The following is a 26,209-nucleotide window of genomic DNA, read 5'->3' as shown; positions in this document are numbered from 1 at the left end:
CCCCCCTTCCCCGCGCAGGGGCTCGGCCATCGCTAAGATCGTGGGTAGCAATGCGGCGCGGCTGGGCACCTTCGAGAACACGGTGAACATGTGGGTGCTGGAGGAGGAGGTGGGCGGCCGGCGGCTCACCGAGATCATCAACACAGAGCACGAGAACGTCAAGTACCTGCCGGGGCACAAGCTGCCCCCCAACGTGGTGAGTGCCTGCCCGCGGCCTGCTGAGCACGAGGGCCGTGTTTTATCACCCTGGTGACAGGTAATAAAAAGCTGCCGCAGCCCCATGCGCCGGCAGCGTGGAGGAAGGGGTGCAGCGGGCTGCGCGGGGCTCCTGCATTCCCAGTGACCTTGTGGCGTGCTTTGGGACGAGCTGCAGCCCTGCTTGCTCTCGCTGCCCACCTTTGCCCCCGCTCTGGCATCCCAGGGGCTGGTCTCGAGGCCACGCGTTGCTGCCTCCAAGCTGGCGTGCAGGGAGCCAGGCTGAGCCTTTCGCTCTGCGGTTCTCCAGTCCGTCTAGAAGGGGAGCATGGGGCAGAGTTTGTCCCCTAAACCCCCAGCCCCTGCTCCCCTTGCTGTGGGTTAGGGCAGGCCCCTCACTACGAAGCATCAGGTACAAGCTCCTGATGGCAGCTGTGCTCTGCAGGTGGCAGAGCCCGACCTGGTGAAAGCCTGCTCCGGGGCTGACATCCTCCTGTTCGTGGTGCCCCACCAGTTCATCGGCAAAGTCTGCGACCAGATCAAGCCCCACGTGAAGAAAGGTGCTATCGGGATGTCGCTCATCAAGGTGTGAGCGGGGGCAGCTCGCAGGGGCATGGCCAGGAGGGCGCTGGGGTTTTCAAGGAGAAAACTGGAGTCGTAGAATCTTAGCACCGTAGCATTTTCTGAGTTGGGAGGGTCCTTTAACAGTCATCTAGACCAGCTCCCTGCCACGAACAGGGTTTGGGTTTCGAGCAGTACATGCGGGAGTATGGGCAGCGCCTCTGCGGGGATTTGGAGGTGTACTGGGATAGGAAAGGGGGAGGGCACATGGGAGATCCCAGGTGCTGGGAGGAGTGGGGTGCAGCATGGGGGGCTGCTGGGATGGCGGCATCGGGGCGCAGCAGTGGCAGGATTGGGGCGGGCAGGGCCAGGACTCCCGGGCCACGAGCTCATCTCTGCCCCTGGTTGTCTCCCAGGGGGTGGATGAAGGACCAGATGGGCTGAGGTTGATCTCAGACATCATCCATGAGAAACTGGGAATTGAGATGAGCGTCCTCATGGGGGCCAACATTGCCAGCGAAGTGGCAGAAGAGAAGTTCTGCGAAACAACCATCGGTAAGGAGCCAGCATCCCTCATTCCTGATGAGCAGGAAGAGGCAAAGGGGAGAATGTGATGCTGCCTGGGCCCTTCTTCCCTCTGAAGGCAGTGAGATTCTATGGGAGCTGGGTGAACTCATCCGCAGAGCAACGTGATTGCTCACTCTGCTAAAAACAAAGTCGTGTGTCTGGAAGCTCCTGCCAGCACTGACTATGAACATCTGGCAGTCAGCCTGGCACAAATGAACGGGGTGAGCACTGGGGACCCGTTAGGAAATAGTTCACTTACCTTCATTTCATTGGGCTTCAAAGGACACTCACCTGGACTCGTGTTGCTGCTACCCGGGGCTGCTTCAAAGTTCACCTGGTGGCAGCTCCTGCCATCCTCCACGCTGTTTGTGAATCACACGCAGCAGCCAAAACCAACAGAACAGTTCTCTGGGTTAGAAGTTACCATATTCAAAGTGTCTGTATTTAGAACAAAAGCAAACAAGCCGTGCAGGAGGCTGGAGAGGTGTAAGCAGAGCATGCTGTCACTGTGAGCACACAGAAACACTCTCGTGCAGGGCCCTGCAGGGAGAGCAGCAGTCTCCAAACCCAAATTTGCAGTCTCTGAAGTCGCCTTTAAAAGTGCACGCGCCAATTCTGTGGTAGGGATCGTCCCTGTCTTCTAGGAATTCCAAGTCTGAACTTTGGTTATCTGCCAGGCAATGTGTGCTTGGCAATCTGTGGGCCTGCAAATGTTTAGCCATGCCCATCATTTGGGCAACGGATTCCTCTCACCGTGCTGAATGCAGCAGGACCACATGGGCGGGCTGGAATGCAGTCCTCCTTTAGGGTCTGCCCCATCATCTTGTCCCTTCTCTCATTGTCTCGTTAGGCTGTAAGAACGCACAGTATGGGCAGATCCTGAAGGAGCTGATGCAGACACCGAACTTTCGGGTCACAGTGGTGGAGGAAGCTGACACTGTAGAGATCTGTGGGGCTCTGAAGGTGGGTGAGCTGCTCACTGAGGTTTGCCGGGCTCGGTTAGCAGAGCTTGAGCTCTGCAGGGAGCACTAAATGATCTCTGGATACTGCACTCCAGCTTGCAGAGACAGTTGGGTAGAAGGCCAGGCTTCAGAGGGAGCTCTGTGCATGTCCTGCTCAGCTGCTTGAAGGGATGGTGGTCACCAGACAGGCAGGGGCAGGCAGCACTCTGTTGTTGGGATCACACTGGCACCTGTGGATACAGCAGTGCCCCGGGTTCTGTTGGGAACACATCGCTCCGTGCTGGTGTTTTCCAGAACATTGTGGCTGTAGCGGCTGGTTTCTGCGATGGTCTTGGCTTTGGAGACAACACGAAGGCTGCTGTTATCCGTCTGGGGCTGATGGAGATGATTAGCTTCGCCAAGATCTTCTGCAAGGGCCCTGTCACCCCTTCCACCTTCCTGGAGAGCTGTGGGGTCGCTGATGTCATCACCACCTGCTACGGTGGCCGCAACCGCAAAGTGGCCGAGGCTTTTGCCAAGACTGGGAAGGTGAGCAGAGCAGGGAGCAGCAGCAATGGGAGCCTTAAACCTGCAACAGAGTGGGGCCAGTTAGCACCGGGGTATTGGCCTTCACTTGCCCAGTGCCACAACCCAGCTCCAGGGAAGGAACATGGGGTGGTGGATGGCATGGCAGTGTCCAACTCCCTCTCTGTTGGGTTGTTTCAGTCCATTGAGCAGTTGGAGAAGGAGATGTTGAATGGGCAGAAGCTGCAGGGTCCCCAGACATCTGCTGAGCTGAATCACATCCTTAAAACCAAGAACATGGTGGATAAGTGAGTGATCTCATCTCCCTCATTTGCTTTTTTGAGGCTGGAAATCCCCCTCCACCCCCCTCAGTGTCCCCCCTGCTCAGGTGAAGCTCTGCGCTGCCTGATCCCAAGGAGCTGGGGCCGCAGTCCCACCTGCTGCTGCCCATTGCACCTGGTGCTGTGACTGCTCTGAGTGATGGTGTTGGTCTGCCCGTAGGTTCCCCCTCTTCACAGCTGTCTATCAGATCTGCTATGAGGGCAAACCTGTTTCTGATGTCATCACGTGCCTCCAGAACCACCCTGAGCACATGTAAATGGGCTCTGCCTGCAAAACCACGGATCCCACTGAGAAGAGGAGTGAGCTCCCACCTGCACCACCTTGCTGCTGTTACAGCTTTGTGAGGAGTCCAGACTTCTGGGAGCCTTTGCAGGGCGCTGCAAGAGCAGAGGTTCCCCTTCTCAGCCATGGAGACTGCCAGTCTGAGCCTGGCACCTGCACGGAGGTACCTGCTGATCTCCCTCTCTCTCTCTGAAGGGCTCATTTAGTTTCTGCTGCTGCCTAGGTCCTGTCCTGAGCGGAGATGAGCATCTTCCTCCTTTCCCTTTCTTTTGCTTCGGTGGATTCAGTTCTCAGAGAGACTCTGCTAGGTCGTTGTGATTGATACAGGCTGTGCAGGAGGCACTGCCTGGCAGGACAAGCTTTGCTATTAGCCCCGTGGGGCCACTTGGCATGACACCAGCTCTTCCCTGCTTGCTGCTGTTGCTTTTGTCTTAACTGCCTCGCAGAGGGGCCACAGTTCCCTGCCAGGCTCCACCAGAGACTGAAGCTCCCGAGGACTTTCAAAGGAGCTGATCATCACTCTTCCAAGAAGCCCCAGCACAGCTCTCTGCCCCCTGCCATGTGCAGCTTCCTCAGCCACCTCCAGCTGCTTCTGCTGCACAGCACAGCCGGCGCTTTGCCTGCGTGAGGGCAGCTCCAGAGAGAGCCCTTGGAGCTCAGTGATTTCACTTTTTGTTCTCACACCCGCCCCTGGCCTCTGACCCCTTTTGTCACTGATCTGCCTGTGCTAATTCTGTGCCCGCTGGCTGTCCCTGGCCAGCCCTCCTCCCTCGTATCGGTTTGTTCTCTGGCTGGCTTTGGCAATGCAGGGACCAACTGCCCCAAAGTCTTTCTGAGCAGCTGGCAGGCTGCATAGCCCTTGGCAGTGTACCTGATAAAGCAGTTGGGCTGTTGCTCTTAGAGGAATGATCCACAGCAGCTTTTTGCCTTCTCTCTGGCTTGTTCCACTTTGTGCCTTAGGCTGGCCTTTGCTTTTCTGTGTGGATTTACAGGAGCTGAGACAGCAGGTTCCACGCTTTCCCTGCTCTTCTGAGAGTGGTGGAAACTGCCCACCAGCAGCACAAGGGGCAGCAAAGGACGTGATCCACAACAGGTACAGAGAGACCACCAGCAGCACAGCAGGGGACAGAGGTCTCGTACCTTGTGCTGTGCCTTTGAAACTTGCCCCTTGTCCAGCTGGTTGCCACGTGTCCCTCTGACGCTGGCTTGCTGCTGCTGTTGCTCAGGCTGCTGTGTCCAGTGGCTCGCTGTTCCCAACTGGGGCAGGCTGGAGCCGCTGCAGGTCTCGCTGAATGCCCTCAGGCCAGGTCCCAGTGCTTCAGGCTCTCTGACTGGCAGTGTACTTCATGAATGTTTAAAATCGTAATAAATTTGGAGAAGGAAGGGGAGGCTGTTTGCTCTGTGGTTCCAGTGCATCGTTGTCTTTGAGTTGGTGCCTGCTGCTCTTGCTAAGGGTGCAGAAGAGGGCACTGTCAGTTCGTTCCTGGGGCTGCAGCCTTATGTGCTGTTCCAGAAGTGAGTAAGAACGCACCTGCAGGACGCTGCTGGGTGAGAACACTGCACAGCATCCCACTTGATTTTTTTTTCAGCAGCAGTTCCAGTGGAACTTGGCTGAGGGCTAGAGAGGGTTGAGATTGTGTTGCTGAGCTGGGTACAGAATCCCAACTCTACCTGGGGCCTGCAGGAGCCAGGTTAGGATTCCGCTGTGCAGCCTGTACCCCAACCCTCCCCTCCTCTGCTGCCTCAGTTTCTTGGGACACTCTACTGTTTTATTTATCTCTCCCCAACTTCTTTGCTTCATCGCTGTCTTTCTCTGAAATGCATCTCACACTGAGTGACCTTTCCAGGCCCGTTAGCTCTCCGCTCACTCTCTTGCTAGGGGAATTTAATCTGCTGGCACTGCAGTTGTTTCTGTGCCTTTTATTAGACACGCGTTCTTGGTGGCACCCTACGACCTTTAAATTCAACTGAGCTGAAAAGCACACAAAGTAGCCAGCTCTGGCTTCCTCTGATGAAGAACTTTAGCAAGGTTGGAAGGAAGATAAAGGAAGTCCAGTGTCTTCATGCAGGGCTGCCACGACGTCTGCTCGCCTTTGTCTTGATGGGCTGCAGGAATCCCACTTGAGGCTCATGCCCTGGGTCTGAGCTCTCCTCCCTCAAAACACTGCAGCCTCTCACCTCGGCTTGCTGTTGTCAGCACCTGCAGCAGGATGTGAAGCTTCGTTCTGGACTGGAATTCAGCTGTTTGCTCATCTGCTGTGGGGACGCATCAATCTGAGTGGGTGTTTCTCTACCACTGTGCATTCCTGCAGGCCCTCAAGGCCCCAGCTCTCACCTGGGGGTGCTCAGTGTCCCCCGCTTTCCAACAGCCCACGCCTTTTGCACCAGTGTTGGAGTTCACGAGCTATAAAAAGTCTTCCCTTTGCCATTTGGAGTTATGTTCTGCAGCCTCAGCACATCCGCGCGCTGCAGCTCCTGCACGGCTCAGGGCTCTGCAGCTCCGGGCCACCGTGCTGCAGCCTGAGGAGCGGGCAGGAGTGGGGCCAGGGACAACTCTCAGCGTCCTCTTGGAGAAGCTCCTCAGGTTGGGAGCCCTCAGCGAGGGGGAGAGGCCCGGTGCTCCCCTCAGTGGGGACTCGCTGAGCTGAAAGCCGTCTCCTCCAGGCCGCTAGGCCTCAGCCTTGAACAGGACGGCTGGAAGTGAGCAGAGGCGCCTCAGGGTGCTGGGAAGGGCCAGGAGGGGAGCGGGGCCCTGCGTGGGCTGCTCTGAGGCGCGGGGAGCCGCCGTGCAGAGCGGGGCAGGCCGCGGGGGGAGCTGAGCGCTTGGGGCACCGTGGAGGTGAAGGAGCGGCTCCGCGAGGGGGCGCTGTGGTGCCGCCTCCCGCCTCGGCGGACTGCATCTCCCAGCAGGCAGCGCGGCGGCACCTCCCCCTCCCACGTGACGCGGGGAGGCGGGGCGCTGGCCGGAAGTGCGGCCCTGAGGCAGGCGCGGCGGCGGAAACGGAGCCTGCGGGTGGAGGTAGGGAGCGGGATGGGGCGGGAGAGGGGAGCGCTACCGGGGGCTGAGCGCCGCGTTGTGTTGCAGGAGCGGCCATGGTGTCCGGCAAGCAGCTCGCTGACTTCGGCTACAAGGCCTTCTCCGGTTCCATGGTGCTGCTGACGGCGTACGGCGGCTACCTGTGCGGCGTTCGGGCCTACCGCCTGGTGCAGAACCGCCGCGCCCGGCAGGCCTCGGCCGGCCCCGAGAGCTGAGGGCGGAAGGCTCGGGGCTGCCGCAGGACCGAGCTGTGCTCTTGGAGGGGTCCGGAGCGCAATAAAATCACGTGGAAACGCCTGAGTGTGGTGCTGCGGCTGTCTGCGCGGGGAGCGGGTCTAAAAACAGCCTCGTGCCTAGAAACGCGTTTCACCAAGGGAACAGAGAACGTGGTTCTTGGGCCAGACCGCAGCTGCTGAGAACCACAGGAAAGAGACTGACAGAGTCACAGAGCCATAGGGGTTGAAGGGTGCTCTGAGGCTCCCCCGGCCCAAACCATCCCCATCAGGTTGCACAGGAAAGCATCCAGGTGGGTTTGGATCTCCCCAGAGGAGACTCCCCGAACTCTCTGGGCACCGTGTCCCAGGGTTCACTCAAAGAAGTTTTTCCTCCTGTTCAGGCGGAATTTCCCTGGTTCCAGTTTGTGCCCAGTTCCCCTTTTGTCCTGGCTCTGGGCACCACTGAAAAGAGCCCAGCCCCATGCTCCTGCCCCCCACCCTTCACATGTCACCATGCATTGATCAGATCCGCTCTCCTCTTCTCTTCCCCCGAGGTGAACAGCCCTGGGGCTCTGCCTGGCCCTACCAGGAGCTGCTCCAAGCCCCCACGCTCTGCACCCTCCACTGGGCTCTCAACAGCAGTTCCCACTCTGCCTGGAACTGGGGAGCCCTGTGCTCCAGCTGTGGCCTTCCCAGTGCAGAGCCAAGGGGAGGAGGATCTCCCTTGCCCTGCTGGTTATGCTCCGTGCAGTGCACCCCAGGGTCCCGGAGGCCTTCTTGCCCACCAGGACACGTTCATTCATTTCATTTTCTTCAAATTAACAAAGTGGAAACACGTTTCTGAAGTGCTTTGTTGGTTTTTTTTTTGTTTTGTTTTGTTTTTTTAATCGAGATAAGAGTAAACAACAGTATAAAATGGTAACAACTCAAGAAGTTTCCAAAATTCTGCTCACGACTGACATGCAGGTCCTCCACTGCCCCCAAGTACCATCGAGTATAAAAAGAAGCACAGCCCACAGAGCGTGGCTGCTTTTCCAGCCCAGTGATTTCTTCCACAAAAATTGCAGAATCAGAGCAGTGCCATTCTAACTTCTGTCCTGAAGCCCAGCTGAGCAGGACTGAAACCCCTTATTATGTGGAAAGCTGAAAACAGCCCCCAGCACTGATCTGCCCTCAAGTTCCTCGCTCAGCCCACGGCATCCAGTAGATCTAGAAACGTCTTCAAAAACCACAACTTGCAAGAGAAAAAAAGATTTAAAAGGTATACATTGTGAGACTTGTCTTAGGGGCAATAAGGAATCCCCTCCCCTGTTTCAGACGGCTGTCATTGAGGCTTCAGAGGGGCATTCAGCACCAGAAGAGGCAGCAAATGCTGGCCTGGTCCCTCTTGAGAGCAGAGTTAACAAGCTATAGCCTCCTTAGCACAGAGCACCCCAGAGACAAGCTGGAGCAACATTCCTGTTGCAGCACAACGCAACGCAGAGCTTGGCTGTAGCACAGAGGGACGAGTCTGCTGCAGCCTGTACGTGGGGAGCAGAAAACCAGGCACTCCCCATGCTCTGAGCAGCTTATGGAGTGCACCAAGGAGACGATACCGAGCCTGCGTTGAATGAACCGTTGTCCCAGGCAGCACGTTCACCAACCGCGGCCAGCTGAGCCAAACTCATTCCACCTTGAGTTGATCCCAGTAAAAACCAGTTTGTCACATACAAAGATACCTCTGCAAATGTCGATGGGGCTAAGACTGAAGTACAAAATGGCTTAAAAGTGAAATCTGCAGTTTTCTTTTTGCCCTAGTAATTGGCTTTCTCCCTTCTGTCGTGGCAAGCCTTTGACTGGTCTGGATTGTGCCCGTTTCAGATTTGCTGGAGGTTTCTGGGGAAGGGATATCTTGATTAAAAATCACTTGGGAATGCGGAGTTCAACACATCTAAATATTCAGAGACAAGTTCGTGTTTGCTCAAGGCCAACCCAGGGCCTTACTCCTCCTCTGTCCACTGCCCGCCGGCCACGTGGCCGTTAATGCGGTTGGAGCCATTGCTCGAAGTGCTGAAAACTCCTTTTGTGCTGTTGGATGTCACATCCTCCTCCTCAGAGCTGCTTTCTACATCGCTGCGGTCATCTTTGGATACCTGAACAATCCAAGGGAGATTTGGTAGTGGAAAGGGGAAGAGGGAAGTCGATAAATTCACAGAAAGTTACAACAGTAGAAGGTTGTATCCCAGGGATTAACCAGCCCCAGTCACAAGTGCCTTCTGTACTCCACCCTTATTAACTTAAAGCTTAAAGAGCCTGTCATCACATGCACAACACAAGACAGACGTAGAAAAAGACAGCTGGGAATTAGGAGCTCTGTTTTCCAAACACTCTGTACACTGCGAGGCACCACACTTCACTCTCACCACATCAGAGGACGCTAGAGATCTTGGCTTGCTTGTGTCTTCCAAGAGTTGCATTCTAGACTGGTTAAAGGCTGCTTTTCCAGATAAATGTTTTCAATAATAATAATAAATCTTCTCACACTATAATTATCAGCAAATACAGTGACAAAATACATATCTATCAGCTCTAGAAAGAACACTTTGTCCTACAGGGACTGCCTTTGATATTTTAAAAATTAACCAGCTATATTTATCATATTACTGTTTGCACAAAGCGCCTCCCATTTTCACTGCTTGTTGTTCATCTGTGAGAACTCATTTACAAGGAGCAGCACGGTTGGGCAGCAGGCTGCAGAACAGACAACAAGCTAACACCAGCCCAGGAGCAGATGAAGCATCTCAGCCCACAGGGAACTGCCCTATGGTTATGGGCTTTGGTTATAAGGCGATTACAAAGCCAGCCAATGCCATTTGTATGTGGGGTTTTGAACCTTTGGAACCATCCTCAGGCACAGTTCTGGTACACATCGCTGCTACCTGCTGTGGGAGTGCCGTGGGAGTGCAGTGCATCCACAGCACACCAGGACACAAGGGAAGGGACCATAAGCCCGGCCCCAACTGCAAATAAGCACCTTGGTCGCTGGCTGGACTCCAGAGCCATAAACTCACCAGTGCCTCCTGGATGCACAAATGCCTCCTGCTTTACATCCCCTAGGGCAGGCTTTCCATGCTTCTGTCTGCAGCTAATGCTCCTCATTCACCTCATGTGCAAGCACTTTGTGGGGAGCCTGCTTGCAGGTGCTTCGGGATTTGATCCTGCCCTGCCTGTTCTGTGCATGGGTTCTGGCTTTCGAACAGTGCCTGATGGGAGGGTTTCAGCTCCAAGGAAGATGTGGCAGAAAGCCAGCTAAAGTTAATGATCTCCAGGATGGGTTTTGATGGGCCTGTTGGATGTACTTGCTTTTGTCTGTTGCCAAAACTTCTGGTACCTTTCCCTTCTCCTCCTATACTGGAAGTGCAAAGGGTCACTGGAAGGAAGCAAAGATCTCTCAATATTTTTCCCATAACTGCTGTAATCCTTTTCACAAAAAGGATTGCTTTTCTGCTGCCCTCTTTCACTCAGCAGTGTTAATGAGCACTAAAGACAGAGACATCAGAATCTTTGTGAGCCTACAAATCAGACAGGTGAAGGCCATGCAGTCATCAGGCATCAGAACAAGCCACAGATCACTGCTCAGACCTTTGGAAAACCTGCATTTTAACACAAGATCAGAGCCAGCACTGCATCAGCCACAGAAACAAACATTTTAAGAGAAGGCACCACCCAGCTGAAGCCCCAAGACCAGTGCTTTGTGTTCCCCTCAGCCTAGAAAGAGGGTAGAAACAGAAGTACAGATCACACTTACATGCAAAGGATGAAACTGTCCAGCTCCAATCTGGCACAGAGGAAAAGGAGTGAGAAAAGAGTGAAGAAGACAAAGCTCAGAGTCCCTTCTCTGGCTAGGTCACCTGGACAGGAGAAAAGCAAGGAAAGGGAAAAGACATAGACCTCAGCTGTAGAAACAGCTGCATAGAAAATAAGAGCCTTGCAGTAGCAGTTGTGGGGAACAGATGACAAAACTCGCGTGCATGCTCTAAAATACATTTTCCCCTGACAAACACTGCCACAAACATATATTTTTCAAGGTTACATTTCATGTGTGGGCAGCTAAGAAGTCAAACACAAAATAAAGTACAGCTGCGAGAGAAACTCAGATCAAGATATCAGATAGATGACAAAAAAAGGCATTTGTGCTAGCAAACCATCTGTTGCACTTCGGTAGATGCAAAGGAAGTGGCTTCTGATGGGCTGGCTGGGTGTCAAATCTGTTCCTAGGCTGCTTGCCCTGTCTCACGCCTCCAGCTGAAGTGCAACTTTTAAGCTTGGCAACTTAGCCTACAGCCAAACATCAGCACTGTTTGCTCTTAGGATAACATCTGCCACTTACCAGCTGCTGGAGTCTCAACCCTCCCTCTCCTTAAGGCTCCCCTGCACAACTAAAATTGGCATACTTAGGACTGGAGCTAGACTGCACCCCACCAGCCCAGTGACAACCAGCTTGCTCCCCAGTACTTCTGATAATCTTTTGCTTCTGCAGCTCAATGCCTGGCTCCCACTGGCAGCCAGAAGCCTTTCATTGCTAAAAGGGAAGATGCATAATCCTCAGCACAACCCAAGAATCAGCAGATGTTGGAAAGCTAGAAGCTAAAAGACATCCTAAATGATTATTTAAAAATGAGGTTTTTTTTACCACCTTGATCTCCAAACAAAGCATGTAACAAATGAGTCATCATCATCATTACATCTCAGTGTACTGGAAAATGGTGTTGTTTCCTTGCATGAGCAGAACAGAGAGGAAAGCATCCCTGCTTCTTTACGCACTTGGCAGCTTCAGTCTGCAGAGCAACCAGGGTTAAAAAAAGAAACAAACTGCCCTACAAAGTAATCGTGATGCAATTACCTTGAGAACTAGCACCAGCCTTCACTAATGGCCCAGTTTCTCATAATTCCTTCACAGAGCTCGTAGAAAAGGGGACCCAAAGCAGCCCCCAATACCTTACCTTTCCCCGCACGAGGGCCTTGTAGGCAGTGCGTACGATGAGATAGGACCAGATGACATGCAGGATCTGCAGGGTTACCAAAAGGCCATTGAACAGCCACCAGGAAGGATAGGGACCAATCAGTTCCCAGCTTTCGAATAGGGTTGTATTCAAAATCCTAAGAGATCCAGAAACACATTACAGATCGGCTGTGCTGGTGGTATGGCTTCCAGCTCTCCACCGAGATGACTGGCCAGATGCACAGCAGCCTGCATCTCACTTAAGCATCTGTTGCTTTGCTCCTGTCAGAGCCGTGATGCATCTGATCTCTCGCCAGAGTTAGGAGACAGACTAAAGCCAATTAGAAACACTGGAACTGAGCAACAAACAGGAGAAGACGTGAATGTTATGCAGTCTGGTTACACGTACAGATCTGCTGCCAATTTCCTTCTCAACAGAGTTTACAATAACTTTACAGGAAGTGATGTCAAACTGCGCCAGTCACTAAAACAACTGTGAACACATTCATCCTTCACCCATTTTTAAAAATCACGCAAATTCTATTCCCAGTTGGCCTCCCTCCCTTCCCCCCTAGTTTTACAGATTCCTCCTGCCAAGCTGGAGGACAACAAGCTGCTTCACAGACAAAGCATTTTGCTCTCTTTCAAGACTGTTTTGCTGTTCTCATCGCTGGAAGTTATTGCCAGTACTTAAGTGATGTAATAAACAATTTACACTTTATGAAGTAGAAATGCGTGGAGAAACCTTTACAGGCACCGTTAGTTTTGCATAGCTTTTAACATTTCACAGGAAAAGAGAAACAAGCCTGTCAGAGAAGAACCCAAGGCCCCAAAATACAGCTACAGGAGCAGTTAACTTGTGGTCAGCTTATTAGTGAATGGTATGCAGCTCCAGAGGTCTGTCGGTGCTTTACACTGTTAATTAGGGAAGGCAATATACGCGAGGTGAACCAGTATAAGGTCTGCAATACCACTGCAAGCTTGTCAGATTTCCCTGCAAAGATGAGGAGTTACATTACAGCCAGTGGAAAATACATTAAAGATTTACAGGGCTGCTGAGTAATAGCATGATGCAAGAGCATCACCTCACAACAGACAACAGCGAGGAGAACAATGACAACAATCTCATCTATCAAGGGAAAGAAACTCTGGAGACTTAAGTACTAAAACCTCTCCTTATCTTGATTCCCTTGATGCATTCACTGGGAAACAAGGAAGAGCTTTAATTGCAATTCTGATATCGAGACATAAGTATTGTTTCTGCCTACCAGCAGGGTACCCCAAAAGAATAGGAATGCAGGCTGCCCGTTGCTCAGGAAATAACCATATGCAGTTAAATCAAAATTAACATTGTAATAAAGTAATAATCATTCTATAATTATGTTAATAATCAGCTCCAAACAAATTTTCAGTGCACTCTTTCAACAGAAACAAGGTGGAGAACATCACCAGGACCACCTCACTGAGCCTGACCTAGCGGGGCAGCAGAGAACGTCATTACAGAACAATTAACTGTAAGCTATTTAGCCAGGGTTGTGCCTCCCAAGAAACCTCAGACCTATTTCAGGCTCTCAACAGTCACGACTCAAGGGCAGGACACAAGCGTTACAAGAAATCAAAAGCTGCACTGATGACTAAGCCAGATACTCAGAAATTAAATTTCCTTCAAGAAATTATGCCTCTTCTGTAACTATTTCCAAAACTTCTCAAGTCAAGAGAAGCAAACAGTGCTCTGAGCTGTTCAGATAGCAGCTGACTGTGCTCCACTAATGAGCGCTGTCATCACTTTGCAGCAAGAGAAAGAGGGGCCAGCTGCGTGTTAAGATTCCAGTCACTTCTCACACTCTCTCTTACTGACTGCTGAGAGGTTTCTTCATACTCCTGGCTGAAAGCACTGCTCCAAACAGCACTTGGGTTGTCTGCAACTTCAGGCTGCCGTGAGGGACAGCCTGCACTGCTTGCAAGAAGTACAAAATCTTTGCTTAAAGGACTGGAAGGACAAACAGGACCTTACAGTTCAAGGTGCTTACCAGAAAGGATAAATGCCCAACCGTGTAACAATGAACACAACACCAAAGAGCATGAAGAAGGCATCACAGAGACGCTGGTACTTGGCATAATTGGCTAGCTTGGCAGCCTAGAAGAGATGAGAAACATGAGAATATGATTCCCTTTGTGCAATCCTGTAATTACCAGGCTGTAGAGCTTCAAAATCCTCAAGCCATCACACTTGTGAGGAGTTAGGAATACTTAGGGATTATTCTCAGCACTACAGCAGTTATGAGGAAAAGCCGACAAAGCAGGATCAGCAACGCAGACATTACAGCGTGTTCAATGCTGCGCAGCAAAAATGGGGAAGTCAGCTCGCTTCCCTGAGAGCAGCCCAGCAGGAGGCACAGAAAGACTGGGAAGGAAACTCACCTCTAAGAGGAAATCAGATGCATCGTGGAGACACAGCACCAGTGTTCCAACACGCACCATATTATTCATGTAAGAGAACGTAATGAGTCCAATTGTGGCCAAATGATGGACGAACATGATCAGGAAGTCCTGGAAACAGAAAGATGAATTAATACCCTTTGGCTGTCAAAACAAATACAGATGCTTGGAGCAGAGCCACAAAACTGACCAAGTGGGGTCACAGAATAACTTCAGACTTGGACTCCACTTCATACAAAGCACAGCTCATCACACATCAGCCCCCATCACTGGAGGCTCCAGAAAGCTCTCTCCCAGCACGTGTGCTTCTGTAAAGTTGTAACTCTGCATGCACAGGCACAACACAGTCTCCTTGGCACAAACGCTCAAGACAAAGACAAGTATGGCTGCAGAATCCTCTGACAGGATTGACAGGACAACATATGGCCATTATTTTTGGTTCCCTTTGGCTTTACAGTCCCACTGCTGGTCTTATCAGCTCTTGGCACAAATTATAAGTACGCTGCTGTTACCGTTGTCAGCATGCAAAAGCTTGCCAGAGCATAGCAGCCACAGAACAGAAGATAATCCAACAGCAAGAGCTGGGCTGCTCCATTCAGAAAGTTTTTTCAATGCACATACATTCAAGGCTGTGTTCTAGTTCGGTCCCCTGGGTCCAACACTTACACTCTACATCAGTGCACCTTACCATGGGGAATGTAACAGAGGATACGGAATTAGATACTGCAAATAGTATCACAGATGCTCTTATTCACTTCCTTTCTGCAGCTCCAAGATATTTTGCATCCTGGAGCTAATATTTCAGTACAGGAAAAACAAAGAACTTTTTTTTTTTTTTTTTCCAACAGTTGATGCAAGAATTGGGATCATTTGTTACTTTGAAGTTTGTATAGCAGAAGCAATAAGCCATGATTTACTATGAACTGTTTTCCAGCAGCAACAATGAGCCAAATCCTAGAATGCAGCACAACAGCATTAGATTCCAGCAATCACGACCAGTCATCATTCTGCTACACAGAGACAAAAAACTATTTTCAAAAAAAACCCACATGTATTATTGCTTCGATGTTTGCCATTTTCTCATCCTGCTCAGCAAGATAATGCTTAGAGCATTTTCTTTTCCTGTCCTCTTGAAAGCCTTATAGTTAAATCTCTTTTTTTTTTTTTTTCTGCAACAATATGCTAACTGTTTATTAGGAGGTATTGAGTGATGCTGTTCTTTCCCCTGGAAGATGAAAGAGCCTCTCAAGGATACAGCAGGTCACATGGCAGGCTTGTTCCTCCCTTCCTCCAGGACTGTATAGTGATTAGAGAAGGAGGTAGGCTACAGAGAGGCATGAACGAGGAAGAAAATTCAGTTATTACTACGCTTCAGCTTTACTGGCCAAGCACACTCACAGTCTTTGTTAGCCTGGTCTATTTAGCAAAGCAGTTAGTGCAATTCTGGTTAATCTCACCTTCCGTTTAATGTCTGTAAACTGAGAAAACATGAGAGACCAATAGAAGGCCAGCTCCAAGATATAATAATAATAAAGCCTGGATGTTAGAGGCTGGAAAACAAACAAAGATAGCACAGTTAGAAGACAAAGTACTTCAAAATTTACATTACAATCCACTTTTTCCTTCCTTCCCCTCCCAGTGTGTTCCTTCAGAACGCTGAGCATGAGTTAAAAGATCCAGAATTAAGGCTGAGTTAAAACAAGCTTAAGCAACAGCCGCCTTACTACAGGGCTTAGTCACACAAGCAACCTTGCGTGTTCGACAGGAGAATCTTAGGTTTTGAATGAAGTTCAGTGTTTACAAATTATACTGCAGCCTCTTGGATTAGGAGAAACAGGCACTGAACCAGATTGGCTGGCCCCTCTACAATCACAGTTGATGCATAATTAAAATAACACTGTAAATAAGTTACTTTTAATCATCTCAGCAGCAAGAAAACACAAAATGAATATGAGCTGCTCTATGTGAAGAAACACCACTGCTGACAAACCTACATAACCAGGATTGGAAGACACAAAGCAACGCTATCTTTGTGCCTTCAAAAAGAGATGGCCTCTAATTCACTAATTGGGAAGCTTACCAGGCTGCAGCTTGGGTAGCATCCACAGAATGAGAAAGAGTCAAGCCTACTCGGTTTCAATTTGCTGTCATTAACAAAATTAAGAAACTGCACGGGATATTTGAGTCTACTGTTTATCTCCTACCTGAAAGGGGTAGCTGTACCAGCACTGTCGTGTGTCCCAAAACCAAGGTGCCTGAAGGGAAAAGCCAAGTTTATTATTCTGCTGGTCTTTTTAATTCCCTATTATCTAAGGCAATCGACCGATACAGTTCCAGTTCACTGAAATTCTACCTTCGTACCAAGCGAAATTTACTGTAAGACATAATAATGATTTAAAATAATCTTTCTGCACCTAAAGGCAAACTATAACACAACAGAAATTCAAAGAATAAGCACGCAGCTCTAATAATAATGACCCAGAGATAAATCTGTATCCCTGTGGGAAGAAAAAAAAAAATCTCTCTCTATATCAAGAAAGCAGGCCTGTCCTATTCTCCTGTAACACAACTAATAAGCTTCTAGTATGGAAACATAATGACAGATTTGTTTAGAAGCTTTCTTACACTGTCAAAGTGGCCTTTACGTAGAAAATCCAGGATGTCAAATAAGGGCCCACAGAGGTGACTATCACCAAACTCCCCTTGTTTGAAGCTAGGTGCAAGCACAAGGGACACTTTTTGTAGTCAAACCCCTGAAATTTCAGCACTGCAGCACTAAACCAGTGGCACAACACACAGAAGAACCTGGTGGGAGGGTGTAGAGGGGTGTGACAGATCAACTCACCGTCCAGAGAAACCTGATTCCATACAGAAATATACTTAAATAGAATGTAAATCTCCACCTGGAAAAAGAAGCAAAATACGAAACATGAAACAGAAATAGTTTCTCGTTAACACTTGTAACAAAAACTGAAACAACTGTGAAAAAAAAAAGTAATTCTGACACCTGAAAAGCATTCACCCACTAACTGTTAATCCTTCATTTGTAAATGTTTTGTGTGAGGATAAACCCATTTGAGAGTTTTCACACACTTGTTTGCATCGACAGCCAAGTTCAGAGCGAGCATGCAACATTCATATGCTTTAACATCAAGATAACAACAGGAAAAGCAGCTGTTATCCAGAAGGTATCCTAATACATATATTTGTCCTTCTTACCTTGTGGCTTTAAGTAGGCAAAATCATACTGGGGGAAGAATTAATATGAAGAAGATTACTGGAAAGGAAAGAAACCAGCACAGAAGAAACAAGAAGTCAGGAACAAAGCACTCAGATGCTACTGCACTAACAGGGGAACTACAAGCATTCAGAAAGAAACAAAGAACAAAAGAGTGAACTGAAGGGAAAAGCAGAGGAATCCGGGAAGTGTCTACAGAAGTACACACATCACTGTAAGACATAAGGTCACTGTGCCTGGGAAAAATGCTGGCCTACAGCATAACTGTGCAGACAGCCAACTTGTCTTCAGTGTAATTACTGAATTGTGCACAGGCAAATGTGCACACACACACACAGAAGTGTTACTGTCTGCTTTATAGCCATGGCTCACTCTCACATCACTGATGAGAATAACTCCTGCACAAGTGTTCCGGGCTTTCATGCACACATACCAAATACTGTAGAATGCTGAATGCTAGGGAACTCTCCTAACTTCTTCCATTTGCCTACAGGAGGATTTCCTTCCCACCAGCCAACCCCCAGGCACCAGTTTAAGTTAGCAGCTGACCACAGTTTCAGTGAGAAGATAGAACAAGGAGCTGGAGCTCAGAGATGGAGGCACAGCTCGGCCTCTGCACGAACATACATGCTCTCACAAAATTTAGTGATGGTGGTGGGTTTGTCCTGGTTCCTCCGATGCCGAAACCAGCGCTGGATCTTTCGAACATCCCAGTCTAGCTGCTTTGACAAGCCTTCTAACCTTTTTCCATCTGGAGACTGAAGGAAAATGAAACAAACGTCAGTTCTCCTTCTCAACCTGCTTTCAGTTTGACAACCTCTGTGCACTACTATAGGATCCGTGCATGGATGACAAAACCCACGAGGAAGGCACATGTTTAACCCCAACAGTAGTACTATGCCAGAAGCAGGAACCTGCTGCCATATTCATTCATATTTAACCTTCAAAAGCCACGAATGACTTAAGTACTCAGAATGCTTGTGGTTTAACATTTCCTCATCTGTTTCATCATTTGACAGCGCATCACTATGCAGAATGCAGTTGTTCCGTTTCTAAATTTGGGAGGAGGAGAGGAGGAGCTTTTAAAATGTCCTGTCCTACCTGTTAAAACCTGCACATCAACTCAGACTGCCTGAAACTCAGGAAGATGACAGCTGAATACATTGAAGGGTTGGTATTCACTGTGAAGTTTAGGGAAACTTTGAAGTCAGAATTTGGCTTTAACACATTTGATGCTTATAGATTCGAAAAAGGCATCAGAGAAACGGCGTTATTTCCATTATCACTTTTGAAGTGTATGAATAAAATTAAACTTGGAAATGGAAATAATTGCACAATGAAGAATGCACCCCCGTTCTCTCACTGGAAACTCTACTGGCAGTTTGTTTGTTTGAACAATGACATCAGTGGATTCACAGGAGCAGAAAAAGTGAACAAAACCTGATAACCACATCTACAATGGCCCAGTGGTGAGATAAGCCACACTAGTTTCAGACCAGGGTCCTTTTAACAAGCTCTGCCAGGGAGCTCTTACAACTGCAAGATGACAAACCCATTCTACCACTTAAGTTACATACAAACCCAGAAAGCTACGAAGAATGCTCACGTAATACAGAGTCACCAGACTGCTGAACTGAAAAACAAGGTAATCTGTCATCTGATTTGCAGTACTGAAACCACGACTTTCTCGTAGTTCCATCACAAGCAGGCCTCCTGCCTCTTCTCCAGGCTCCAATGGTTCAGGCCACTGCTACACTGAGAGTGAACCTGCCTCAAAGGAGAGTGCACAGAGCTCCCATTGCAGACAGCACTGAAATCTTCCCTCTGCATCAGTGCCACCCTGCATTTCCATTCTCCAAATCTGACAGCACACAAGCATGCTGGCATAGGAAATTGAAGCTCTGTTTTCATAGAAGCTGGGTAAGTATTGCACAGCACGCAACCCCATGGGTTTCCTCAACATTAATTCCAAGGACATCCCCTGCATGAAAGTCCTCCCCAAAAATGGCATCAAATCACAGGGGCATTCCTGTACATTTCTCATCCCAAGTACTCCTGAACTTCTCTGTTCCCATGAGGCAAGTTCTGCTGAGGCTTTTATACGATTTCCCCTCCATTCACCAAGTGCTTTTTCCGCTCCACTCAAAATGGAGTTCAACGTCATCAAATGAGAACATGAAGCCTTTCATTTCAATATCTTTTATGAAAATCTATCCCACCACCTGTGTTGACTCAACTGTCAGTATCCAAAGTACAGACAGCACGCAGCTCTGTCATTCCAAAGTGAAGGAGCACTGCCAGCTCAAGCGAGAGAAAAGCCATGAAACGTAGAATAAAAGCAATACCTGCTGCCAACAGTCAGCATCCCACTGCTTGTCAGGGCGCGCTTCCATGGACTGAATGCTTTTACTTGAGCAAGTGACTTCCACTTGGCACAGGAAGAGGAAAGCATTCCCCCAGATGGCCAATGAAAGCAGAGGAGCAGATCGCAGCAGAGCAGTGCTTTTCCAATAGGAAGTGAAAGATGCCAGGCAATTTTTTTGTAAACCAACAATTACTGCCCATTACAGCAGTAACAGCTGCGACAAAGGCAGGCAACTAAAGGAAGAAAACTCTTATTTTAAAAGAGGACAATTTTGATTCAAAAAAAGATTCTTCTGTGTGCAAAAGCACAGGCCGCCCCTAAAGAGAATTTACTTTCCTACAAGACAGACATGTCGGAGGCAAAGGAAAATAAAGAACACGTGGATGAATGCACTGTGGATGGAACGTGTTTCTCAAGCCAGAGAAGTGGGAGACAGAAACCCACCCACATGCCCTCCTTTGCAGGTCTCTGTTCCTAGCAGTGCAACTCACCTTAGTGATGGACGTAAACACTTTCTCTAAAATCGCGTTGGGCTGGGCTCTGTGAGCTCCACTGTCTTGTATGCCAAGGTTTATGGCACACGGCTTGGCAATAAACCTGAAACACAAAGAGATGGATTAAAACAAGACGCGTTTACCTCACCCAAGTCACAGCCCTAGCCTCTCACAGACTGCAAAACCTATCCAACATGCTTCTGAAGATCTTCACTCGCACTGCTCCAAGGATCGTGTACCTTTTGTAAACCCAAACGGTAACTGCAGGCAGCACATACTGTAACACATCTAAGGTGAAAAGTTCAATCCTAATGCCCTGGCCTTGTAGGATCAGGCCGTGTTCCCCCATGTGACTTGCACCACTCAAAAATAAATAAAAATAATAAATAATCACTGACACGAGCCCTCTGCAAAGGGCTGCTAGAGCCCCTGCAGCACCACAGATCAAACGCCTTACTGCCAGAATGCTTCTTGGCATCACACGGCTCAGAACAAAAAGGAAGTACAAGTCACACAGTTCACAAAAGACACAAACACAGATTTATTTCCCCCTAAGAGGAAAACAAAACCAAAAAAGTGGCTTGCTTCCCTAGGAGAGGTGGGGAAGACATCCAAAGTCAGGCTGAGACCCAGACCTCAGCATCTCAGTGCTGCACCACCACATTCTCCAAAAGCTGATGAAGGCTGACCGAGCACTTGGTGAACTTTATAGCACAGACACTCTGAAAGCAAACCTGGTTTTGCAAGTGACATGAATACATGCACATTCAAAACCAATTGTGTTTTGCTGTACATTTGTGCCAAACTGGCCAAGAGACACTGTGGAAAACGCACATGTTACCGAACGTCTGAACTGTGTTCTCTCCTGCTGGTGGGTAAAAGATTTCAATGACAGCAAATTAAAAAAAAAGAATCAATTAATTTGAGAGCATGCAAAATCCTGCTTCTCAAAAACGATTCTGAAAAGGACCCAACACTTGCATGATTAAATCTACTTTGCTTCAAAACAGAGAGTGTTCCAGAGACAACTTCATTACACATATGTATTCCATTTAGAAGACTCAGAGTGTGATTAAGCAGAAAATGCTGCTTTTTCCTGCCATCGCATTTGCTGCCATTTCCTTTTGTGTTTAAAAGATGAGATTCAAATTCAACAGAACCATTATTACAAGCGTTCCAGCTGCAGCCATGCTTGGGAGCACACCGCCAGCACTTCAGTTACGAACAGCAACGAGTGCACTTCAGAACAGACACAGGTTGTAGGGTTTTCCCCTCGAGAAATTATGGATCTGCTCACAACGAATCCTAAATGATCTCTGCTGCTTTTAGAAAATAACCCCCGGGCAATAGAAGCCACAGCGCCGGGTTCCTGCCCTGTTTCTTCATACGTCCTGCTCACTTCAACAGCCACAGCTAAATAAAACAAAAACAAAACAAAAAAAAAAAGGAAGGGGTGATTTCCTTGATTTCCTTTCAGCTTGGCTCTTCCCTGCTCTGATGGCTCACTGCTTCCTCCACCATCTGGCCCACCAGCCAGAAGTCGTGTTAATGGTGTTATAAGTGCCCATCTCTTTGCTCCTCTTTCCTCCAGGATGCACCACAACAGCGCAGCAGCTCACGTGTGCTCACCGGATGCCGAACGGTTCTGTTTCATTTGCTGGGACACGGTGCTTACAGCTCCATAAAGAGCTGCTTTTGTTTTAAGAGCAGGTAAAGAGGAGAGGGAATGGTTAAGGAAGCTCCCATGGTCCTAAAAGTGGCGTTAGTTGGGAATTCAAAACCTGAAGCATCAAGGAAAGAAGAAACAGCATCGCCTCAAACAAACACAGAGAAATAAGAAGAAATAATTCACTTCAGGACCCAGTGATTACAAAAAAACAAACACGTTGAAGCTTTGCACAAAACTGCTCCTGACTGTGAGCTTCCTTCACTGGAAGGCTTAGGGAAAATACAGATGTGTCCAGAAATCAGGAAAAGAAAAAAATCAATAGTGAAGCAGGGGCTACAGGCACCGCACGGGACTCAGCCAAGCATGCAGGGGGACCAAAGAGCAAAACAGAAAAAAAAAACACACACACAAACATTTCTCGGTGCGCAGAGGCAAGCAGATATCAGCGTAAGCAAAGAGGAAAAGTCACAGTCATGGAGGCAGAGCCACAGCAATAGGAAGGAAAAACGATGGCAGCCATGGATCTCTTTACTGTTAAGGAAGTGCAGCCCAGCGTGGTAACGCTGCTCCTCTCACCCAGCAATGGCTTCGTGCACTGGGGGGCAAATTCCAGCCCACAGCCGGCCTCCTGCAGGGCATCCTGGGCAGCACAGAGGGCAGTGGCTGGAAGGGACCTCTGCAGCTTCCCAGCCCACCTCCCAAAGCACTTTCCCCACAGGAGGTTGCACAGGAAAGCACCCAGGTGGGTTTGCATCTCTCCTGAGGATTCTCCCACCTCTCTGACAGCTCCACCTGGAGCTGAGGAGCCCAGCACTGGGCCCAGTGCTCCAGATGGGGTCTCCCCAGGGCAGAGCAGAAGGGGGAGCACCTCGCTGCCCTGCTGGCCACGCACCCCAGGGTCCCACTGGCCGCCAAGAAAATGCCACCCTCATTGTAGAATCCCCATTCTCTCCAGAACCCCCATTCTTGGGGTTATTCACAACTGGATAGCACCACGAGCAATCCGACCCGATTCCAAGGCCAGTCCTGCTCTGTGGAAGGGACTGGACAAGGTGACCCAGAGGTCCCTTCCTACCTAATTATTTTATGATGCCACAGAAATCTCTGCTGCAGGAGCTATCCCAAGGTCGAGATTGTGCCGTGCCCTCCCAGCAAGGAGTTATCGTCGTGTAAACTCGTCACAAAACAGCTTTTATTGCTGTTTTGTGAACCCATATTTGTTTATTGGCCTACGTCACACTTACCCAGCTATATTTTCATCCCGGTTATTAAGACTTTGGAACCAGCACCAGTTTTCAAGCACAGAGATTCGCATCTAACAAGCACTTTCTAGTCACGTTGTACCTCATGAGCCCTCCCTTCTGGAAGTTTCAGGTTCTCTGCTAGCTCCCTCCTACAGCTCTGAAAGAAGAACAATTCCCTAAATAGAAAGACTGATAAAGTAAGCACATCCTAGAGTCAATGTACCTGAAGCGAGAGTTCATCTCTTCGTTATCTCTCTCCTTCAGTGCTCACCTCACTCCAGAACTGTCCCTAATTCCCAAACAGATTTGGCAAAGTAACACCTAAAACCTTTTTTCTTTTTGCGCCAGACTGAGCTCAAGCCACAGATCCCTCCTCAGAGCCAGTGAGTGTAAGCAAAAAGGAGTTCCAGTGTAACTACAATCACCTTGTACAAGTAATAGACTCCAGGTCTTCCCCAATACCTGAGAGGTTTTTTGTGCCTGCAGTGGGACGAGATGTGTAGGGTGAAACGACAGCAAGAGGAACAGTGGAAAAAAAAATACCACTCTAATCTGACACATTTGTAAGCAGAGGTCCTTCTTTCTCTGGCCTGCCCCAAAATCCACTTCCAGCGCAGTCAGGACCTTTTCCTGCCCTGCATGCTTCATCCCTTTGACTCAGTTCTTCATCACACATTATTCCCACACTCAGCCTAATGAATATTTTACCAACATCATGACGTAAAGGCTGATTTACAAGAGCATTCAGCCACAGAAATGCACTTCCTCACACTGAAGACCTCCTACAAAAAGAGGACAGAGAGAAATGAAGGGAAAAAAAAAAAAAAAAAAGAGCTGCAGGAGAACAGAATTCAAGTTCTGAGTCATTGAGTCTGACTGCCACTTGTGTATCAAAGAAGCCTTAATCATCCCCAAGGCCTCAGCTGGGGTATGTGCACAAGGGGATTTCATTAGACAAACCTGAACTATCATGACACATTCAAAGTGGCAGGAGGAAGAAGAGAGCATTTCTTGAAACATACGGTCATTTGAAACAAACATACCAGGAACAGCCCTGGATTTTGCTCTCACAATCTGCTTTCACTTCAGGGTACCACCACTGGGGCTCTGTTAAAGAAAAGGAACCAACGCACGCAGGAACCAGGCCACGATCTCCAGGTTCCACTGCTGGAGGAGGAACATTTAATTTCTCACCTGAATCCTCCCTGAATTAACACAGCAAAAGAATAAGCCAGGGGCACAGCATTACCAGGATAAAGTAACCGCTAGCAGGAAGATTGTCTTACTAGGCGCAGCAGGATGCACTGTACCCCTCTGCCTGCCTCACCAGAGAGAAAAATGTTTTGTATTTCCTCCCCAGACTACGTCACCTGCAGCAACCAGGGTTGAGGGAGCCAGGAGACTCCCTCTAAGACCCCCATAACAGCCAGGGGCAGCTCTCTCCCTCCCAGATCCCTTTCCTCATCTGCTGGCAGCCATGGAAGTCAGAAGTGGGCTTTGACTCTACCACGTGTCTGTGTTCCCGGGTCCTCTGTACTGGTCTGAGCTGAGAGCAGCATTCTGAGGTACTGGGAAAGAGAGAAGATGGACAGGGCAAAAAAACAAAGATGCTTCCATTTCTCTCCTACTCTGCTTACCCATGTTTTTCTTTGCAGTTCTCTCTTTTTGCTCTGCTCCAGTCTCCTTTTCTTGTTTAAGCTCTGAAAGCTCAAAAAAAAAAAAAAAAAAAGAGCACCTCCTACAGAAAACCTGAAAAATGAAACCAACTCAGTTCCCAATCGCTTTAATGCTTTCCACAGAGAAACACATCCACTCACCACGTCCAGAAAGGTAGGATTAATTCAGCCTTTAATAAACTATTTAAATAGGTACCTGAGGTGTCTTAATTGGCTTCACCCTAAGTGTTCTCTTAACCGAGCCGCTTTCTTAATTAGTATCCCTGTCAGCCACACAGCCTGCTCCACGTGCGGTTGTAAGAGATATCCATCGCAAAAAGCAGAAACTGCAGCCCCAGGGAAGAGGTAACGCACACTATGGATACTGAACCGAGTGAGAAATGCTGAACCACACCTGTCCGTGGGCAGACGCTGTCTACCCACACCTCCGGCACAGCGGGGACCCACAGAAACGCAGCAGCCAGCAGAGCAGGCCCTGATTCCTCACCCAGGAGCCATCAGGGAGAGCACACCGCAGGCACGGAGCAGCCCTACACCCTCTGCCACCTGCACAGCGGCGGCTTTCCAGGGGATGGGAAATAAAGGTGTGTTCTCCTGACACGGTGCTGCAATCCCTCAGCGTACAGGGGGCTGTCAGGAACCACAGCAAGGCAGAGGGCGGCCCCTCCAGCATTCTTCCTCCACGCAAAGCGATGAAACGAGCGCCGGGCGGAGGCCTGAGGCCTACACGGGACCTGAGGGGCAAACGGGACTCCGAGCCGAACCGAGTGGCGTCGGGCCGAACGGAGCCGAACAGAACCGAGCCGGACCCGGCACCGCGCGGCCTGCCCCGCCCCGGCCGCCGCTCCGCAACGCGTTGCTAAGTGACCCCGGCGGGCTCGCACCGCACCACAGCGCAGAGGGGGCAGCGGCCGCCGCCTGAGGGCCGCCCCGGCCCCGCGCTCACCTCTCGAACAACAGCCGCACGGCGAAGATACCGAGCGCCAGCGGGAAGGCGGAGAGGACGTGGCTCGCCCGCGGGTACTGCAGCCCGCCGTCTGGCTCGCCGGCCAGGTCGGCCCACGTCACGTTGTGGGGCAGCCAGAAACGCTCGTTCCAGAACCAGGCCCGCAGCGCCGCCGCCGCGGCTGCCGCCATCTTCCGCCGCCTCCCTTCGCCTCACCACCCCCCCCCCTGCCCCCCCCCCCCGGCCCCCCCCACCCGGCCGGGGCCCCTCTTCCCCCCCCCCCCCCCGCCTCCCCCCCCCCCCCCCGCGCCCCGGCGGCGGCCACCGACAGTGGGCGGAGCTCCGCGCCTGACCCCGCCCACTTCCTCCCGCCACACAGGGCGCATGCGCAGGCGACGCGCTGAGGGGTGCGGCTCCAATGGCCACGCCCCCTCCGCGGACCGTTAACTCGGAGCATGCGCAGAGCGGAGCCCGCGCGATACGCTGTTCCCC

At 50.0% G+C, this 26,209-nt stretch overlaps 3 protein-coding genes across 4 annotated transcripts; 2 read left to right on the top strand and 1 right to left on the bottom strand.

Moving 5' to 3' along the window:
* On the top strand, nt 9–4,801 carry GPD1 (glycerol-3-phosphate dehydrogenase 1). The gene is made up of 7 exons (XM_021379248.1): nt 9–196; nt 641–781; nt 1,173–1,311; nt 2,174–2,286; nt 2,580–2,813; nt 2,991–3,097; nt 3,291–4,801. Exons 1-7 carry the CDS (start codon nt 89–91, stop codon nt 3,385–3,387), a joined length of 939 nt encoding a protein of 312 aa, XP_021234923.1. The 5' UTR covers nt 9–88; the 3' UTR covers nt 3,388–4,801.
* Nucleotides 6,314–6,747, top strand: LOC110389244 (cytochrome c oxidase assembly protein COX14). Its single transcript, XM_021379249.1, has 2 exons — nt 6,314–6,432; nt 6,499–6,747. Exon 2 carries the CDS (start codon nt 6,507–6,509, stop codon nt 6,663–6,665), a length of 159 nt encoding a protein of 52 aa, XP_021234924.1. The 5' UTR covers nt 6,314–6,432; nt 6,499–6,506; the 3' UTR covers nt 6,666–6,747.
* Nucleotides 7,503–26,118, bottom strand: CERS5 (ceramide synthase 5). Of its 2 annotated transcripts, none has more exons than XM_021379246.1 (11): nt 26,007–26,118; nt 25,718–25,922; nt 20,180–20,285; nt 17,951–18,081; nt 16,931–16,988; nt 16,290–16,340; nt 15,543–15,635; nt 14,068–14,196; nt 13,677–13,783; nt 11,648–11,804; nt 7,503–8,797 (listed from the first exon to the last, which is right to left on the bottom strand). In XM_021379246.1, the coding sequence occupies exons 1-11, from the start codon at nt 26,101–26,103 to the stop codon at nt 8,645–8,647; spliced, it is 1,287 nt and encodes a 428-aa protein (XP_021234921.1). In that variant the 5' UTR covers nt 26,104–26,118; the 3' UTR covers nt 7,503–8,644. The 2 variants fall into 2 exon arrangements, with proteins under 2 accessions (XP_021234921.1, XP_021234920.1); XM_021379245.1 differs by having other exon boundaries at nt 25,718–25,948; nt 26,026–26,044.

The sequence above is a fragment of the Numida meleagris genome, chromosome 32 (assembly GCF_002078875.1).
Source record: "Numida meleagris isolate 19003 breed g44 Domestic line chromosome 32, NumMel1.0, whole genome shotgun sequence".
NCBI lineage: Eukaryota > Metazoa > Chordata > Aves > Galliformes > Numididae > Numida > Numida meleagris.
This window is presented reverse-complemented; position numbering and strand designations above follow the sequence as displayed.

Bases quoted from the DNA above. Each gene is read 5' to 3' on its own strand.
- CERS5 (XM_021379246.1), bottom strand. From the start codon at position 26,103: ATGCGCCCTGTGTGGCGGGAGGAAGTGGGCGGGGTCAGGCGCGGAGCT. The intron at 16,341-16,930 runs GTGAGTTGATCT...TTTTCCCTTCAG, and splicing joins GAATCAGGTTTCTCTGGACG to GCACCTTGGTTTTGGGACAC. The intron at 8,798-11,647 runs GTAAGGTATTGG...TGGATTGTTCAG, and splicing joins AGGCCCTCGTGCGGGGAAAG to GTATCCAAAGATGACCGCAG.
- LOC110389244 (XM_021379249.1), top strand. From the start codon at position 6,507: ATGGTGTCCGGCAAGCAGCTCGCTGACTTCGGCTACAAGGCCTTCTCC.
- GPD1 (XM_021379248.1), top strand. From the start codon at position 89: ATGTGGGTGCTGGAGGAGGAGGTGGGCGGCCGGCGGCTCACCGAGATC. The intron at 197-640 runs GTGAGTGCCTGC...TGTGCTCTGCAG, and splicing joins ACAAGCTGCCCCCCAACGTG to GTGGCAGAGCCCGACCTGGT. The intron at 2,814-2,990 runs GTGAGCAGAGCA...GGGTTGTTTCAG, and splicing joins CTTTTGCCAAGACTGGGAAG to TCCATTGAGCAGTTGGAGAA.